The sequence below is a fragment of the Echiichthys vipera genome (assembly GCF_963691815.1).
Source record: "Echiichthys vipera genome assembly, chromosome: 17".
Lineage (NCBI taxonomy): Eukaryota > Metazoa > Chordata > Actinopteri > Perciformes > Trachinidae > Echiichthys > Echiichthys vipera.
In genome coordinates this window covers 1,102,398-1,121,543 of record NC_139842.1, presented here as the reverse complement: position 1 = coordinate 1,121,543, position 19,146 = coordinate 1,102,398, and the positions used below count along the sequence as shown (strand labels likewise).

The 19,146-nt window shown below is 48.4% G+C and overlaps 2 protein-coding genes across 3 annotated transcripts in view; both read left to right on the top strand.

Moving 5' to 3' along the window:
* LOC310959728 (ceramide synthase-like) overlaps positions 1–2,026 on the top strand; it is a gene marked incomplete at both ends in the record, with an annotated part of 6,160 nt that extends 4,134 nt beyond the window's left edge. Inside the window, 2 exons of the mRNA XM_083931187.1 lie at positions 415–524; positions 1,858–2,026. Coding sequence (XP_083787313.1) covers positions 415–524; positions 1,858–2,026 — 279 coding nt within the window. The remainder of the gene's footprint in view (positions 1–414; positions 525–1,857) is intronic.
* Positions 2,027–3,283: 1,257 nt separating this feature from the next.
* Positions 3,284–17,888, top strand: sh2b1 (SH2B adaptor protein 1). 2 transcript variants are annotated; one of them, XM_083931103.1, is made up of 10 exons: positions 3,284–3,417; positions 6,104–8,224; positions 8,343–8,444; positions 8,753–8,844; positions 10,621–10,703; positions 10,859–11,014; positions 11,213–11,424; positions 11,844–12,018; positions 13,055–13,145; positions 14,135–14,302. In XM_083931103.1, the coding sequence occupies exons 2-10, from the start codon at positions 6,500–6,502 to the stop codon at positions 14,154–14,156; spliced, it is 2,658 nt and encodes an 885-aa protein (XP_083787229.1). In that variant the 5' UTR covers positions 3,284–3,417; positions 6,104–6,499; the 3' UTR covers positions 14,157–14,302. The 2 variants fall into 2 exon arrangements, with proteins under 2 accessions (XP_083787229.1, XP_083787230.1); XM_083931104.1 differs by lacking the exon at positions 13,055–13,145 and having other exon boundaries at positions 14,135–17,888.
* Positions 17,889–19,146: the final 1,258 nt, after the last annotated feature.

Genomic DNA, 19,146 nt, shown 5'->3' with positions numbered 1-19,146 from the left:
AACGCCTCATACACATGTCAGTGAACGCCTCACACGCACGAGTCAGTGAACGCATCACACACACAAGTCAGTGAACGCCTCACACACGTCAGTGAACGCCTCACACACGACAGTGAACGCCTCACACACACGTCAGTGAACGCCTCACACGCACGAGTCAGTGAACGCCTCATACACATGTCAGTGAACGCCTCACACACGTCAGTGAACGCCTCACACGCACGAGTCAGTGAACGCCTCACACAAGAGTCAGTGAACGCCTCATGCACGACAGTGAACGCCTGTTCTTCTTCTCCCCCCCCCCCTCTGTCTTCCCCCCCCTCTGTCTTCCCCCCCCCTCTGTGTTCTTCTTCTTCTCCTCCCCCCCCTCTGTTCTTCTTCTCCCCCCCCCCCCCGTTCTTCTTCTGTGGTCAGTGTAAGCAGCAGCACACCCTGCTGCACAGAGTCAACGGCGTCCTGCTGCTGCTCACCTTCTTCTGCTGCCGCGTGCTGCTCTTCCCCTACCTGTACTTCGCCTACAGCAGGTGACGCACGCACACAACCACAAAACCAACCACACAACCACACAACCACACAACCACACAACCACACCTTTGTGTTGAAAGGAGCCAGTTGAGGTGGTTCAGGATCATCTGGTAAGGATGAACCCTGGGCGCCTCCCTAGGGAGGTGTTCCAGGCACGTCCAGCTGGGAGGAGGCCTCGGGGAAGACCCAGGACCAGGTGGAGAGATTAGATCTCCACACTGGCCTGGGAACGCCTCAGGATCCCCCAGTTAGAGCTGGTTAATGTGGCCCGGGAAAGGGAAGTTTGGGGTCCCTGCTGGAGCTGCTGCTCCTGAGACCTGATCCAGGATCAGAGGCTGGAGCTGCAGCCCCTGAGACCTGATCCAGGATCAGAGGCTGGAGCTGCTGCCCCCGAGACCTGATCCAGGATCAGAGGCTGGAGATGAGATGGTTCACAGAAATCTTACACATGCTTCAATAAGTCAGTGTGGAGCTCGTCATGTAACGATAACCGGCCGCTCTCTAAAGATCTGAAAAATGCTTTAGGGCGCACTCCCACTGTGCCTCCGTCCCGTGCCCCAGCTCGTCTCACGGCTAAAGTCTGGTTCCTTTGACCAGTGTGAGTGCAACCGTACCACGTCTAGGAGCGGCACGCTTGCCGTCCACGGCCCGTTTGGGAGAGGTGGGCTTTAGTAAAGCACGTTTGCACGTGTACGAGCACGAGCGTGCGCACGTGTACGAGCACGAGGCCTACGGCGGCTCTGAGGTCATTTCCTGTGCGCCTGTTGGGACGTAGAAAAAAGAAGGAGGGACCATGCGCGGACATTTCAAACAATGGCGGTGAAAGGTTCACGTTGGTGTGATGCGGAGGTGGAGTGTTTACTGCAGATTTGGTCGATGAAAAGATTCAAAAACAGTCGACAAGACGCACAAAAACTCTGAGGTCTACGGAAAGATCTGGAAACAAAGCCACGCATCGCCATGACGTCATCAATGCGTGTGACGTGTTACGGCGTGATGACGTATAGGCAGCAAGAAGCATTCTCCGAGGCCCAGGTAGTGTGAGTACAAACGGGCCTGGAGGGGGGGACAAGGACCCTAAAGCACGGGGCACGGGACGGAGGCACAGTGGGAGGGCGCCCTGAGTGTGTGCAGCACTTTTAAGGTGTTTACTTCATCCGCTCACTTCTTATATTATTACTGTTTATTTACTTTCACTGCTCCTAACATTATTTTTATTCTCATCTCTTTGTTAATGTGTTGTTCTCTCTCGGTGTTGTGTTGACGTACGTATCGTTCTGCTGCTCGTGTAAAGTGTGGTAATGACTGATGACGCGTGGCGTGGTCCTGCAGGTACGCGTCCATCCCGGTGTCGGCGGTGCCCCTGGTGGCCCCGTGGCAGTGCAACCTGGGCGCGGCCCTGCTGTGGCCCCTGCAGCTCTACTGGTTCACGCTGATCTGCAGAGGAGCCGTGCGTCTGTCAGCGTCCTCCTCCTCTGACGCACGGACGGACGGACGCTGAAGAAGAAGAAGACAGGAAGTGACCTCATCGACAACAGAGAGAGGAGCAGGAAGTGAAGTGAGCTCTGCAAACGAGAACAAAACAACAACAACAACAAAACAACAACGTCGCACACAAATCTGATGAAAACAAATAAACTGAGAACTGCACAGAATATTTAATTTATTGTATTTTATTTTAAAAATATGTTTAATATGTTTTATAATAAAAAATTTAAAAAACAATTAAAGTCAATAAAATAAAACATATTTATAATGAAGTAATAATATAAATAGAATTAAAGTAAAACAGTAAAGTAGAAATTAATAAAACAAACTTTTTCTGCCTCCAGAGACAAAAACCATCGACTCTGTTCTGATGTTTTTTTATGTTTTTAAAAGTTTTTATCCATTAAAACAAAAACAAAAACAGAATTATGAAATCTTCCTCATATCAAAATGTTTCTGAATTAATTTAAAATAAATGTCAAATCTCTAAAATTGATAAAATGGAAGAAAGCATAAAACTGTCTGACACTTTTAAACACTTAAATATGGTTATTTATTCGTGTATGTTTGTTTATGTTTATTTATTTATTAAAGTTTGTACCTTGTTGTATCGTCAGTAGAGCTGTTCTGAGTTTGTTTAAATGTAATTTTCCTACGAGAACGTTGTAAAGTGCTGAATTTTTCTAGATAAAGATAAAAAAACAAATTAAATAATAAAACAAAATAAAAGAGTTTGTTTTTCCTTTTTCCTGAGGTCATACAAAGAGAAGGAGCCAAAGTTTGGATTATTTTTCTTTTTATTTGATCTTATTTTTTTTCCTCTTTTATTCATGAATTCATGATTTTTTTTCTCACAAATTTGTGATTTTGCTTCATTATTTTTATTGTCATTTTTTTCTCATAGATTTATGATTATTTTTCTTGTTATTTCATCTAATTTTTAGCTTTTTTTTACTGATGAATTTATGATTTTTTTCCTCACAAATTTGTGATTTATTTTGCCTCAATATTATTTTCTCATACATTTTTGATTATTTTTCTTGTTATTTTAACTTTCTTAAAAAAAATCCAGCATTCTTTTTGGTTTTATTTTTTAAATTTATATTATTATTGTTTTCACATTTAGAAATACATTTCTGGCATGTTTTTCAAATATTTTCAGTAAAAATAAAAATAAATATTTTATTAAGAATTTTTTTTTTCAGCTGTCAACGAACGAACCCCGAGCTAACGACCGAACTCTCGCGAGAGTCCGGGGCAGAGCGAGAAGAACGGGTCCAGGCAACAAGGCAGCAGCAATATTCACATTTGGCAGCGACAGCGAGCTTTTCCCCGTCATGTAGCGGGATGGGAGGCTGCTCCAGCGCAGACACACGGAGGGAAGCCCCGGCCCGCGACACCCAGGTGCAGGGAACACACACGACACACGCAGAGCTAACAGTTAGCAGGTTTATTAATAGCTAAGCTAACGGGGCTAACGGCTAGCTTAGCTCCGTTAGCTTAGCTCGCAGGGACTCTTTCGTGATTGTTGTTGTTGTTGTTGTTGTTGTTGTTGTTGTTGTTGTGATGGTGATTAGTGTGTGGATTGTCTCAGGCATCACAGCATTAATATAATTAGCATAAAGATGCTAATGAGCAGCAGCTCCGTGAGCCAGCTGGCGTTAGTTAGCTGTTGTTAGCTACTTCGTGTTAGCATGCTAACGAGAGAGAGAGGATGTGATATGAATTATTATTGACACTTTATTTGTTTTAATTTAATTATCTTTTACTGTAGTTAAAGTACAAACACCACAAATGTTCCTTCTGTCCAATAAATAAAGTTTAATCAGTCAAATGTAGTTAAAGTATAAAAAATATACTTTATTATTTCATTAGATCTTTATTACTCTTCTTTATGAACGATTAATAAATGTTGAGATACATTTTTATTTATTTTCACCCTTTCTATATTTAATAATTTATTTAAATATATTTTTATACATTTTATTTTTTTCTGTTTTTTAATTTTTTTATCCCTTTTAGAAATAAAGTTTAATCAGCCAAATGTAGTTAAAGTATAAAAATATACTTTATTATTTCATTAGATCTTTTATTACTCTTCTTTATGAAAGAATAATAAATGCTGAGATACAATTTTATTTATTCTCACCCTTTATTTATTCATCTATTCAAATATTTTTATATAAATTATTATTTTCTGTATTTCTCATTCTTTTTATCCCTTTTATAAATAAAGTTTAATCAGTCAAATGAAGTTAAAGTATAAAAATATACTTTATTATTTCATTAGATCTTTATTAATCTTCCTCATGGAAGAAAAATAAACATTGAGATACAATTTTATTTATTTTCACTCTTTCTGTTTACATCTATTTAAATATTTTTATATAAACTATTATTTTCTGTATTTTTAAATCGTTTTTATCCTTTTTATAAATAAAGTTTAATCAGTCAAATGTAGTTAAAGTATAAAAATATACTTTATTATTTCATTAGATCTTTATTAATCTTCTTTTTAAAAGAATAATAAATGCTGAGATACAATTGTATTTATTTTCACTCTTTCTGTTTACATCTATTCAAATATTTTTATATAAACTATTATTTTCTGTATTTTTAAATATTTTTTATCCTTTTTATAAATAAAGTTTAATCAGTCAAATGTAGTTAAAGTATAAAAATATAATGTATTATTTCATTACATCATTATTAATCTTATAAAAGAATAATAAATGTGGAAATACAATTTCATTTATTTTCAATCTTGTTTCTATTTATATTTATTTCATTATGTTTATTATTATTTTCTGTACTTTCTAATGTTTTTTATCCCTTTATTTATTTTAATCCCTATTACTTATTATTATTATTATTATTACCTGTTATAAAAAATGTTGTTGTTCTCTAATTTCTCACCTCATATCAAGCACAGGTGAACCATCATCATGTCCAAACAAATGAATATGTCCATGCAACACTGATTATCCATGGTTAGCTCAGCAGCAGCGCGGGTCAGCCACCTGCAAGGGAAGGCGCCAGGACGTGATGTGACGCATGTTTTAGTTCATATTTATGTCTCCAAGAGAACAGGTGTTCCCTTTGATCGATTAAAGATTGTCCAATGTGCAAAAAACACATTAAACACATAAAACCACATTATTTATTTCCATATTATTTTCTGGTAACGCTTCGGGGAGTCACTGAAAAGGGGCTGAAGAGCCGCGTGTGGCCAGAGAGCCGCGGGGTGCAGACCCCTGAGCTAAGAGTTTATTGGTTATCCTGTATTTTTAAAACCTCCTGTGTTTTTTTTTAAGCTGCTGGAAACTTAATTTCCTTGCAGGAGTTCGTCCCAAAGGATCAATAAATAAAATAAAGTTGAAGTAATTTTGTATCAGGATCTGATTTCATCACGATACGTTTCCATTGAAGACGATAATCGATCATTTCCAATATCATTATATTTATACAGTTGATATTTTGTGCAGTATGTCTGTTACATCTTCATGCACACCTTCATCTCCTGTTTCCCTTTTCTTTGCACTGCAGTTTAGTTTAGACCACATGTCTCAAACTGATCCAGTAAAGAGTCGCTGTGGCTGCAGGTTTTCATTCCAACCAGGCAAAAACACACCTGACTTGACTTACTCAATCACCTGAACTGTCTTCACACAGTTGGTTTGTTGGACCAGGTGTGTTTTTGATTGGTTGGAATGAAAACCTTCAGCCACACGGCTCTTTACTGGATCACTTTGACACCATGGTTTAGACGGAAACATCGTCCGGCTGTTATCGTTCTATATTTGAGGTTTTTTTTACGTGCATCGGGCCGCAGGCGTCCACAGTCAGCTCCGTGTCGCTGCAGACGACTTTTTTAAGTTCAATAAATGTTCCTTTTTTAAAATTTGAGACTCGTAACATTAGTTTATCATTGTGTCGTTTTTGTGACGTAAATTGAGGAAGAAAAAGTAAAATCGGCTCAAGAAATTCTGCATCAGCCTTATGATTTCTTTACTGTATTGTATTTTGTGCTGTTGCTCCGTGGGTCAGAGAGGAACGTGTTTGTGATTCCTCTGTGTCTGTGTTTCTTCAGGATGTGGCGACGTTTCTCCGGATGTCTGACAGACGGTGAAGAAGGGGCCGACCTCGTGCGTCCCACACATCTGACCTCCTCCACTCCTCCACCCGCAGCTCGCCCGAGTCCCATCTCTCCTCGCTGAGGCGCTAAAGTATTTAAACGCACAAAATAATGTAGCAGAAAGCGTAGCCGCGGAGATATCTGAGCCCTCTGAGCCGCTCTCGCGTGGGTCCGGTGCATTTCAAGCGTGGTGTTTAGATGGGTGGAGCAGCACGCGTGAGTTCACACCCACCTGTCAATGATCAGACCAATGTGCCGTGTTTGCCCCCGCTCGATTCCCCCAGCTGTGCAACCTCGTCAGCTTCCTGTTGTGTGTTTGAACTGATTTGATTGGCCGCCAAGTCAGCCGGAATGAACGGCTCTCTTTTAACCCCGCCCAGCCCGCGGGCGGCCAACTCCTCCCCTTTACCTCCCTCCCCCTCCCCGTCTCCTTCCCCTCCGTCTCCCTCTCTGCTGCCTCTGTCCCCGCGGCCGCCTCCCCTGCCCCCCCTGGTGAGCCCTCCCCCCCAGGCTCACCCGTCCTCCCTGTCAGACACACCCACCCCGTCCCCCTCACCTTGCCTGAGCTGGACCGAATTCTGTGAGCTCCACGCCCGCGTCGCAGCCGGTGACTTCGCACGCCACTTTCGGGCTTTCCTCCTGGAAAACCCGCACTACTCCCCGGATTCAGCGGCCGCCTTCTGCCGGCGCTTCACCGACCGCTTCGTCCGGCACTTCCAGAGTGAGCTGGAGGGGGCGCTCCCGCCGAGCTGTGCTTCTGGGAGGGACGACATGGCGAGCTGGGCTCCCCAGTCAGACGCTACTTCTCTGGAAGAGGAAGCGGTCTCACCCCTGTCTGTGTCCGGGGGAGCCGTCCTCCCGTGTCCCCCGATGAACATGACGCGGGCCTCATCCAAGCCTGCGCCGGCACGGCTAGTGTTGGAGAACCGCAGCGGGGACAGGTTTCAGGACTCGTACGCCCACAGCCAAGTCCTGCCTCCATCTTCGTCGTCGTCGTGTTGCTCCTCAGTCGGGGGGAACAACGGGCGCCGTGAGGACAGGGGCGCCATGATGGCCCCTGGGAACGGGGAAGCTCCAGTGGAGGAAGAGGAGGACAGCTGGTTAGGGGTGGCGTCTGTGGGGGAGGACGTTGAGCCAGAAGAGCGGGACGCAGAGTCTGCAGAGGTGGACGGCGCCGACCCCTCGTACACTCCTCAGATTCCACCGTCCTCGGTCTCTCCTCCGCCCGGCTCCAAAGGTAACAGTACGCCCAACTCCTCCAAAAACAAACTGAAGAAGCGCTTTTCTCTGCGGAGTGTGGGTCGTAGTGTGCGGGGGAGCGTCCGGGGCATCCTGCACTGGCGAAGCTCCTCCAGTGACTCCGCCCAGAGCCAGCTGCCCTCCAGCTACAGCTACACGATGGGCGTGCAGGACCCCACCCTGGTTTCGTCCTCAAAGAGGAACTCTGGTACACAACCTCCTACCCCCACCTCCTCCATGCCTGTTTCCCTGTCCATGCCCCTCTCCCTCCCCCACTCCTCCTCCTCCTCGCTGCCCCCCTCATCCTCAAGTAGCGCCACCTCGCTGTCTCTTTCTGAGGCTGCTCGTGATCGGCGGCGGAGCAACGGTGAAGGAAGCGAGAAGGAGAAGTGGAGCCACCGCCTCGATAAACTCAGACTGTCACGATCCCCCCCTCCTGTCCTCACCCCGACCGCCGCCGGCCCTCACTCCTCCGCCTCCTCCGCGCTGCCTCCGAGCAGCGCCGCCGCCGCAGCCATGGGACCTCCGAGAAAGGTGGGGCGGCTGGTGCGGGAGGGCGGGGTGAGCGTCAGCTCATCGAACGACGAGTTGAGCGGAAGCCACGGCTTCTCCGGCTTCTCGTTCGGCCTGCTGCATCACGCTACGGACAACAACAACGCTGCCTCGGCTCCGTCTGCTGGCGCTCAAGCCGGGCCGCTGCAGCCGCTCGCCAGCGGAGGGAACGTGCCCTGGAGAGGAGGACGCTGGCACAAGTGTCGCCTGGTCCTCAGAGAGAGAGACCGAGAAGGGGGGGAACGTGGAGAGGAGTACTACTTGGAATTCTTCATTCCACCTAAAGTGAGTAAAACTTTTTTATTATCGGTGTTTTAGCAGCTGTTAAACATGAGAAACACAAACAGATTAAATGCCAAAGAGCGTTTGTTATCGAGTTGTTTTTGTCTGGTTCTTCTCTCAGTCATCGAAGCCGCGGCTGACCGTCCTGTGCTGCTCCATCGTGGACGTGAGGAGCACCACGGCGCTGGAGGTCCCCGACAAGGAGAACACCTTTCTGCTGCAGGTAACCGCTGTCACACCAGAGAGAAAAGAGTTAGCGAGCGGAATTAGAGCCAACCGCCGTCTGAACATGCGTCTGGATCAGGTCAGGTGTGAGTGCGTTTCCTCACTTAAATCCACCTCAAAACCAACGCTGATTGGAAGACTTCTCCACGTTTCCTCCTCCGCACGTTTCCAAACTGATCTGAGAGCAAAACACAGCAGAGCTCAGAGATCAGGACGAGCTCAGCAGCGTCTTTAAATCATTTATGAAGGTGGTTCGATGGTAAACTGTCCGATCTGAAGCTTCTCTCCTCGTGTTCCTCTCTCCAGCTGGAAGCATCGGCACAGTACGTGATCGAGACGCGGGATGCTGTGCAGATGAGAGCCTGGCTGAGCGACATCAGGAACGGCATCTGTCTCAGGTGAGTGAGTGAGTGAGTGAGTGAGTGAGTGAGTGAGTGAGTGAGTGAGTGAGTGAGTGAGTGAGTGAGTGAGTGAGTGAGTGAGTGAATCAGCATCTGTCTCAGGTGAGTGAGTGAGAGAGTGAGACGGCATCTGTCTCAGGTAGAGAGTGAGTGAGTGAGTGAGTGAGTGAGTGAGTGAGTGAGTGAGTGAGTGAGTGAGTGAGTGAGTGAGTGAGTGAGTGAGTGAGTGAGTGAGTGAGTGAGTGAGTGAGTGAGTGTGAGAATGAGAATGAGAGTGAGAGTGAGAGTGTGAGTGTGAGTGTGAGTGTGAGTGTGAGAATGAGAATGAGAATGAGAGTGAGAGTGAGAGTGAGAGTGAGAGTGAGAGTGAGAGTGTGAGTGTGAGTGTGAGTGTGAGTGTGAGTGTGAGTGAGAGTGTGAGTGAGAGTGAGAGTGAGAGTGAGAGTGAGAGTGAGAGTGAGAGTGAGAGTGAGAGTGAGAGTGAGAGTGTGAGTGTGAGTGTGAGTGTGAGTGAGAGTGAGAGTGTGAGTGTGAGAGTGAGAGTGAGAGTGAGAGTGAGAATGAGAATGTGAGTGTGAGTGTGAGTGTGAGTGTGAGTGTGAGTGTGAGAGTGAGAGTGAGAGTGAGAGTGAGAGTGTGAGAATGAGAGTGAGAGTGAGAGTGTGAGTGAGAGTGTGAGAATGAGAGTGAGAGTGAGAGTGTGAGAATGAGAGTGAGAGTGAGAGTGTGAGAGTGAGAGTGTGAGAGTGAGAGTGTGAGAATGAGAGTGAGAGTGAGAGTGTGAGTGTGAGAATGAGAGTGAGAGTGAGAGTGAGAGTGAGAGTGAGAGTGTGAGAATGAGAATGAGAGTGAGAGTGAGAGTGTGAGTGTGAGTGAGAGTGAGAGTGAGAGTGAGAGTGAGAGTGAGAGTGTGAGAATGAGAATGAGAGTGAGAGTGTGAGTGTGAGTGTGAGAGTGAGAGTGAGAGTGAGAGAATGAGAATGAGAGTGAGAGTGAGAGTGAGAGTGAGAGTGTGAGTGTGAGTGTGAGAATGAGAATGAGAGTGAGAGTGAGAGTGTGAGTGTGAGTGTGAGTGTGAGAATGAGAATGAGAGTGAGAGTGTGAGTGTGAGTGTGAGAATGAGAATGAGAATGAGAATGAGAGTGAGAGTGAGAGTGTGAGTGTGAGTGTGAGAGTGAGAGTGAGAGTGAGAGAATGAGAATGAGAATGAGAATGAGAGTGTGAGTGAGAGAGTGAGAGTGTGAGTGAGAGTGAGAGTGAGAGTGAGAGTGTGAGTGTGAGAATGAGAGTGTGAGTGTGAGAGTGTGAGTGTGAGAGAGTGTGAGAGTGAGAGTGTGAGTGTGAGAGTGAGAGTGTGAGTGTGAGAGAGAGTGAGAGTGTGAGTGAGAGTGAGAGTGTGAGTGTGAGTGTGAGTGTGAGTGTGAGTGTGAGTGTGAGTGTGTGAGTGAGAGTGAGAGTGAGAGTGAGAGTGAGAGTGAGAGTGTGAGTGTGAGTGAGAGTGAGAGTGAGAGTGAGAGTGAGAGTGAGAGTGAGAGTGAGAGTGAGAGTGTGAGTGTGAGTGTGAGTGTGAGTGTGAGTGTGAGTGTGAGTGTGAGTGAGAGTGAGAGTGAGAGTGAGAGTGAGAGTGTGAGAGTGAGAGTGAGAGTGTGAGTGTGAGTGTGAGTGTGAGTGTGAGTGTGAGAGTGAGAGTGTGAGTGAGTGTGAGTGTGAGTGAGAGTGTGGGCCGGCAGCTGGTCCAGAGGAGTCGCCTTCACCTTTGTCCTGCTCCCACAGTGAGCAGGAGGACGCTGAAGGTGTGTGTGTGGGACCGTTGGACATCAGCGGGACGCCGGAGATCGTCGACCGTCTTTCACAAGGTACGTCTGCGACCGTTGCCTCTGCTACACCCGACCCGCGGGTTCATACCGTGCTGGAAAGCCTTAAAAAGGCCTGACGTTTCAAGCGCCAGGCGCCATTAGCGAAGTTCTGACTCAGTTCCCGTGTGTGTGTGTGTGTGTGTGTGTGTCGTCAGTGTGTTACGGCGGCATCGGAGGCTCCTCCCCTCTGATGGACCCTCTGCCCCCGGAGCTGCCGCCTCGCGCTCCTCTCGACGAACCAGACGGACGCATCCTGGGCGGGGGCGGAGCCAGCCTCGGCACGCCTTTCGCTGAGACGCCGGACGCCACAGGTGAAAAAAAATAGGGCCGCAGCGGTCGGAGCTTTTTGGAATCCAGTGATTGGATAAAAAAATCTACTGTAATTTAGTTATTTCTCACCATTACTAACAATAATCTATTTTGTCTGGAGCAGGCCTATTAGTGTGTGTGGGTTCAGTCATCGTTTCTGTTGCACGTTAAAGCGTCTCGTGTGCCGCTCGCCCCTCCAGGCTCCTTCCTGTTCTCCGAGGTGACGCCCTCCGAGGCGGTGGAGCACCCGCTCAGCGAGTGCCAGTGGTTCCACGGCACCCTGTCCCGCCTCAAAGCCGCTCAGCTGGTGTTGGCCGGCGGCCCGGCCAGCCACGGCGTCTTCCTGGTTCGCCAGAGCGAGACGCGGCGCGGAGAGTACGTCCTCACCTTCAACTTCCAGGGCAAGGCCAAGGTGAGTGCAGCGCACCCTCCAACGGGAGAAGCCGAGACTCTGAGTTTACCGTGAACCTTTACCGCGTTACTGTTCGCTCGTTCTATGCTCAGCAAAACAACACAGGGCCGAAGCAGGAAGTAGTGGCCTTCAAAATAAGACGTCACTAGACATTCGCTTCAAAACAGGCAAGAATATATAAAAACAGCAACATTGGCACATTTATTTATATTAGTACATGTAGTGTTTAAACATTTAATACATTAATATACATGCACATATAAAACAGAAGTGCAGCAGATCTTCACCTCTGAGCGATCACGTTATATTCTTATTATTTATATATTCAGTATATATTTACATTCTTATTATTTACATATTCAGTATATATTTACACACAGTGAATGTTAATCCATCGGTGCCCGTCTTGTGTCCTGCAGCACCTGCGTCTGTCCCTGAACGAGGACGGTCAGTGCCGAGTGCAGCACCTGTGGTTCCAGTCCATCTTCGACATGTTGGAGCACTTCCGCGTGCACCCGATCCCCCTGGAGTCTGGCGGCGCCTCAGACGTCACGCTCATCAGCTTCGTGGGCGCCACCGCCGTTCGCCAGCCAGGTACGATCTGGAAACACACGACTCACTGCTTCTTCTGACGGCTCCGGCGTTTATCCTTCATCTCTCGTGCATTTTTGTGCAGAAAGGGTCGAAAAGCTCAAGCAGCTGCATGAATGTCCAGTAAAACTCGTCACTTTCGTAGAGAAAACCAGTTCGATCCCTGTAAAGACGCATCGTGGAGACGCTTAAATCGTTTCCATCGTCCAGTTTCAAGTGCGTAATGAACCAAACACACCGAGAAGTGATAAACACATATATGCTGCATGTGTTTGCATAGACAAACCCGTCGAGCCGTCGTTAAAAGTTGAGCTTTTCTACTTTAACTGTTCTTTTTCTGCAGCTTTACTTTTGACAACTATGTCGAGGAAGAACCTGTGCAACTCTGCTGCTCCAACAGCAACTTTGGGAACAAACTGAACCTGAACGACATCCGTCCCGTGCCCCAGCACGTGTCACGGCTAAAGTCTGGTTCCTTTGACCAGTGTGAGTGCAACCGTACCACGTCTAGGAGCGGCACGCTCGCCGTCCACGGCCCGTTTGGGAGAGGTGGGCTTTAGTAAAGCACGTTTGCACGTGTACGAGCATGAGCGTGCGCACGTGTACGAGTACGGTAGTGTGAGTACAAACGGGCCTGGAGGGGGGGACAAGGACCCTAAAGCACGGGGCACGGGACGGAGGTACAGTGGGAGTGCGCTCTAAGACGCCTCTGTCAAGCACAATGTAATCGTCAGGTAAGTGAGTTCATCAGTGATGAAGGGAAATAATCACAAATACTCTTCATGAGGTAAAGGTTTGAATCCACTGCTGTTGGAGCAGCAGAGAGTTGCACAGGACGCCACCGCTGTGTGCACATTCACGAATCCTCAAGTTGATTTATTTCATAAAGAAACGCTTTTACACTTTTACGCTTGAAAAAACCCACAAATATTGTGGGTGTCCGTGTGCTCACGTGTTTCTGCTCCATCGCTGTTCTGACCTCTCTGTTGTTGTTTGTTGTTGTTGTTGTCGTCTGTATCCGTTGGCTCATCCCCTACAGGCCGGGACAGGGCAGGCAGTCGGCCTACAGCCTGTGATGTCATCACCACGCGCCATCCTGACTCTCCATCAACCCCCATCTCTGACTGTGTGTAAGTGGAGCGAGAGTGAGAGAGAGAGAGCGACAGAGAGAGAGAGAGAGCGAGCGAGAGCAAGAGAGAGCGAGAGAGAGCGCGAGCGAGAGAGAGAGAGAGACTTTAAAGGTTGAATCTGTAGAACGATCAGAACGGCTCCATCTAGAGTCTCCAGATCGTCGTCCCAACAACAAAAAAGAAGTCCAGCAGTGGGGTTGCCAGGTTGGTCAGACCCGGCCCAGTAGCTCCAGGAGACCGGAGTCTGTTTGAGCCTGTTTGAACCCGTCCCCTCCAGAAAATCACAGCATCAAAACAAGGATTAGAGGAGTTTGACTGACAGTTAGCGTTAGCCGTTAGCGTTAGCCGTTCCAGCTAAGTGCAGATGAAAGTGATGTTAGCATCCAGGAGCAGCGTAGCCATGTGGGCGTGCCTTTGAATGGCGTTCCTCTCCTTTCTCTCAGTCCATGGAGTGAATGCTCGGCCTATAGTGACTCTGGTTGTTGCCCGTCTCCGCTCACTCAGCTGCTGGGACAAAGAACGCCCCCTTCACTGAGGCTCCCAAGCAGCTGCACGATTGGCTAACTCCATTTCACCCAGTGCCAGCCTACAGTAGCTGCACCCAACAACAGACAACCCTGGCAACCAGCAACGCCCAACGCTATTTTTACTCAAAATATTATGATTTGTTTTCATAGATTCTACAGATTCAGCCTTTAACTAAATACAAAAAATAGTGTGTGCGTGTGCGTGCGTGTGTGTGTGTGCGTGTGTGTGTGTGTTGACTCCCATGGACTCTCCATCAATGACCGCAGACTTCCGTCCACTCACTTTCTCTCTCTCTCTTTTTCTCTCTCTCTCTCCTCCGACTACACTTCACACGTCTCCTCCTCTTCTTCTTCCTCTTCCTCCTTTATTTACGCTTTTCTCTCATTTCCCCTTCTTTTGTTTTTGTTTCCTTCTTCCTCTTCCTCTCTTTCTTTCTCTCGTCTGTTTCTTCTCCTACGCAGACTTGACCAGCAGACCCCGTAGCCCCCCTCAGCCTCCTCCGCCGCCACCACCACCGGGCCGGCCGCCGCCCCCGACTCCCCCCCAGGAGAGACGGGACGAGACGGAGTCTGGAGGAGGAGGAGGAGGAGGAGGAGCAGGAAGTGGAGGAGGGAATGGAGCAGGAGGAGGAGGAGCGGCTGCGGTGACGATGGCGACGACGACAGGAGGAGGAGGAGGAAGTGGAGGAAACGGCGGCGGCGGCGGTAGTGTCGGAGGAGCGGAGGACTGGGAGGAGCGGGACAGGGACACTCCTCTGCGCCAACTGGAAGCCGTGGAAGGAGAAGAGAGGGACGGGGCGAGGGCGCCGCGAGCCATCGATAACCAGTACTCCTTCTTCTGATGAAGGGAAGACCAGGAGGAGGAGTGTGTGTGTGTGTGTGTGTGTGTGTGTGCGAGTGAGAGTGGATGAGGCGGCGTACATCATAGCCATTCATAACCAGTATTTTTATTTTGTTAGCAGCGTCGAGGAGGAGGAGGAGGAGTAAAAGTACTAACACTACACGAGAGAGAGAGAGAGAGAGAGAGAGAGAAGAGCAGCTGTACAACACTAACGAGCGGTACATTTCTTATTTTTACTTCTTTTGCCGGTACGACTCGCAGCGAGAAGCTCGGGCGCTGTGAAGCCAGCAGCAGATACCTCACAGTGGTCCTGCGCACGCCGACCAGACGCCAAACTTTACTCTACAGACGCCACGACCGCGGCGGGCGGGCGGGTAGACCCAGAACCTCACAGCAGGCTCCATTCAAAACTCTATTTATTCAAGTTGTGCAGGATTAAAGTCAACAACAACAACGACGACATTAGCATCCACGCGTTAGCATTAGTGTGTTTCCTAAAAGCAAATTAACTTCATTAAAAGAGGATAAAACCTTTATAAAGCACTTGATTCAGCTTTTATCTGTCTCTCTCATTAAAGCGTCCGGGGAAAATGGACCCGTGGTTCTTTTTCAGCCCGTGTTTAGAGAATGAGCGGAGACGCTAACAGCCGGACGTGGCTAACAGGGATTAGCTCGGGGCGCTGAACGCATCAAAAACGTCTTTTTTTAACCACTAATATCAAAATAACAGCAAACCTCTGACCTGACAACTCGCTTCCTCCTCGCTTCTGTCGCTCCGTAGCAAAGTGGTTTCAGGAGCTCGAGCCAATCAGGTTTAAGAGCTGTGACGTAGCTGAGAAGCGACTGTTGTGATTCAGACAACAATGGCGTCTGTCATGGAGGAAGCAGGCGCCAACATGGACGCTGCTGTTTCATCGTGTTTCCGATCCAGAGAATCTTTAAAGAACCAGCGAACAGCTCTGAAGGCTTTTAGTGGTGGAAACGTCGCTCTCATCAGCGTCACGGGTCGGTTTCCATGGCAGCGGTTGAAGCAGCACGGTTTATCCAATCATGTGCGAGGATTTCCTGACGTCACTTTGCTGTGGAGCGAGTGGAGTCAGGTCAGCGAACCTCTGCAGCAGCACGAGAAGAGTCCACACACACACACACACACACACACACACACACACACACACACACACGCACACACGCACACACACGAGAAGAGTCCCTACACACACAACAAAGCGTCATCAGCGTAGTTAGTGAAGCCAGAGTTTATTAAAGAGTGTTTTAAAGACTTACCTACTGGCCCCTGTACCAGCTCCTCTCATAGTAAAGTCCATTACAGTGGAAGGAGCCCATTACTGCTTTGTTTTGTGTGTAGGGACTCTTCTCATGCTGCTGCAGAGGTTTGCTGTTATTTTCAGCAGCATTAGTGGTTAAAAAAGACCTTTGAATGCCTTCACCGTACTGCCCCGAGCTAACCACTGTTAGCCACGTACGGCTGTTAGCATCTCTCCTGGATTTCTACCTTAATAAAAACTGTCTCCGTGTTTAATTATATAAATGTTTTAGCATCAATTAATCAGAAAAACACTAATAATATTAATATTAAAATTAAAGACTGTAGGCAGAGTTAAATGTTTTAAAAATGATATTTTTACACAGAAAACTCTTAATTAACAGATTTTTGAATGAGGTTTGGTTTGAAAACTAAAAAGTGACTTTGGTCTGTTACGTTCTTCTAATATTTAATAAACTTAATTTATCAACTAATATAAATATAATAATATTACTTTCTTTGATTTTTGAACGGAGTTTGGTTTAAAAACTAAAATGGAAAATTATAAAAGAACATTTGGAGACAAAAAACAGACAAACTAAAGTGACTTTGGTCTTTTTTCTCCTCTCATATTTAATAAACTAAACATTTGATCACTTAATCACAAAAACACTAAAGTTAATATTAAAATAAAGATTGTAGACAGAGTTAAATGCTTTAAAAATGATATTTTTACACATAAAAACTCCTTTAATGAACAGATTTATGAACGGAGTTTGGAGGTTTTGGGTCAAATCAAACTTTTACCTCAGACCGTAAACGTCTCTTTCTCTCTCTCTCTCTCTTTCTCTGAGCTGGGGGAGAAAGTGATGATGGAGAGAATAATAATAATAATATTAATAATAATAATAATGATAATAATAATGATGAGGACGACGGTCAGAATAATAGTATTAGTCCCTGTTTCGTGTCCGTGTGACTCTTGTTTCGACTCCATCTTGTGAAAAATGTGTTTGTGCCTTTTTTTATTTTTGGGATAAAAAAGAAGGAAAAGAAACTTTATATATTTATTTATATAAATAAATATAAATATATATAAATGTTTGCTCTAAGGCCTCGTTCTCCAGGCTGCACTTCTCTTTCCTCCTCCTCTTCTTCGTTCATCAAGAGTTCAAAAATGAAACAATCAGCAGAAAAAGTCGATGAAAACTCCAACTTTTCCTCCTGGTGCCTTCGTGGCGTCGCTCCGGTGTTCGGCGTCGCTTCGGTGTTCGGCGTCGCTCCGGTGTTCGGCGTCGCTTCGGTGTTCGGCGTCACTCCGGTGTTTGGCGTCGCTTCGGTGTTCGGCGTCGCTCCGGCGTCGCTTCGGTGTTCGGCGTCGCTCCGGTGTTCGGCGTCGCTCCGGCGTCGCTTCGGTGTTCGGCGTCGCTTTGGCGTCGCTCCGGCGTCGCGTCTGCGCTCAGTTCGGAGCCTCGCCCGTTTGTTTTGCGTCGTCTCCACTCGTCTTTTCTTCGCTCTTGTTCGTCTCCACTCGTCTTTTCTTCGCTCTCGTTCGTCTCCACTCGTCTTTTCTTCGCTCTCGTTCGTCTCCACTCGTCTTTTCTTCGCTCTCGTTCGTCTCCACTCGTCTTTTCTTCGCTCTCGTTCGTCTCCACTCGTCTTTTCTTCGCTCTCGTACTTTCTGCGTCATCTCCACTCGTCTTTTCTTCATCCGTTCGTCTCCACTCGTCTTTTCTTCATCCGTTTGTTTTGCGTCGTCTCCACTCGTCTTTTCTTCGCTCTCGTTTGTCTCCACTCGTCTTTTCTTCGCTCTCGTTCGTCTCCACTCGTCTTTTCTTCGCACTCGTCCGTTTGCACCTTCCCCCTCTCCTCCTCTCCCCCTCTCCTCCTCTACTCCTCCCCCTCTCCCTCTCCTCCTCTCCTCCTCTCGTTCCTTCTCTCAGTTTCCAGAACTCTTTGTGCCTTTCTCTGTCTCTTTTCTCTCTTCGCTGGGACCGTGTGTTTGAGGGCGGCGGCGGTGGCGGCGGCGTCCGCCCGCTCGTCCGCCCCGTGTGGTTAGTTTCAGGTACTACATTGAATTTAATGATATAATATAAATATAGTGAAACACAGACGTGGGAGTGAGCGTGGTCCTTTCTTTGTCTTTACATGTTTCTTTTATTTATTGCACGTTTTGTGACAAACGTAAAACAAGAAAGCAGCTCCAGCAGAAAAGCTGGAGAAGGTCTCTGGGACAGGGGCCTCCTCCAGACGGTCCCAGTTCACCCGCACTACTGGTTTGGGTTTACCCGGTCTGTCCAGAACCTTCCCCATCCTCTGACCCACTCATCCCCAGATGGTGATCAGCTGACAGCTCTGCCCCTCTCTTCACCCGAGTGTCCAAAACATCCGGCCTCAGATCAGATGAGACCATCACAGACTGGATCCTGGACCTTTGGCCTAGTGTGCTCTGGAACCAGGTCCACTTCTGAGCCTCCTTCTCTTCCAACATGGTGTTTGTTAAAGAGGATCCAGGACCAGCACACAAGTCTAACACCAGACGCTGGGGTTTAGATCAGGGAGGCCGTTCCTCCCAATCAGCCTCTCCAGGTGTCTCCATCGTTGCCCACGTGGGCGTTGAAGTCTCCCAGCAGGACTCTGGAGTCCCCTACTGGAGCCCCATGCAGGACTCCATTCAGGGTCTCCAAGAAGGCCCCAGACTCTGAACTGCTGTTCGCTGCATCTGCACCAACAACAGTCAGAGTCCCCCCCCCCACCACCCGCAGGCGTAAGGAGGCCACCCTCTGGTCCACCGGGGTCAACTCCAACACCGCGGCGCTCAGCCGGGGGTTTGAGAGTCTCCCCACACCCGCCCGGCCCCTCACACCCTGGGCCCCTCCAGAGAAGACCAGGGTCCAGCCCCTATCCAGGAGCACGGGTCCAGATCCAGACTGTGTGTGGAGGTGAGCCCCCCCAGATCTAACTGGGAGCTCCACCTCCCTCACAAGCTCCGGCTCCTTCCCCCACAGAGAGGAGACGCTCCACGGCCCCAGAGCCTCTGCTGCCCTGGTCTGGACCCTCCAGGCCCCTCACCCTCACTGCCCCCCGTGCAGCAGCGCCCCGACCTCAGAGGCTCCTCCTGTGAGTGGTGGGGCCACAGGACGGAGAGGGGGGAGGGGCCACGTCACTTTTTCGGGCTGTGCCCGGCCGGGCTGCAGGTGCTCGCCGGCGAGCCCTCTGTCTGGGCCTGGATCCGGGCCGGGTCTCTCCTCCTCTTCCTGGTTTGTCCGTAGAGTCTTTGTGAGGCGTTCTTAGTCCGGCCCCTCGCCTGAGACCACTCTGCCATGGGAGACCAGGAGCACCAGGGTCCAGACCACAGCCCTCAGGGTC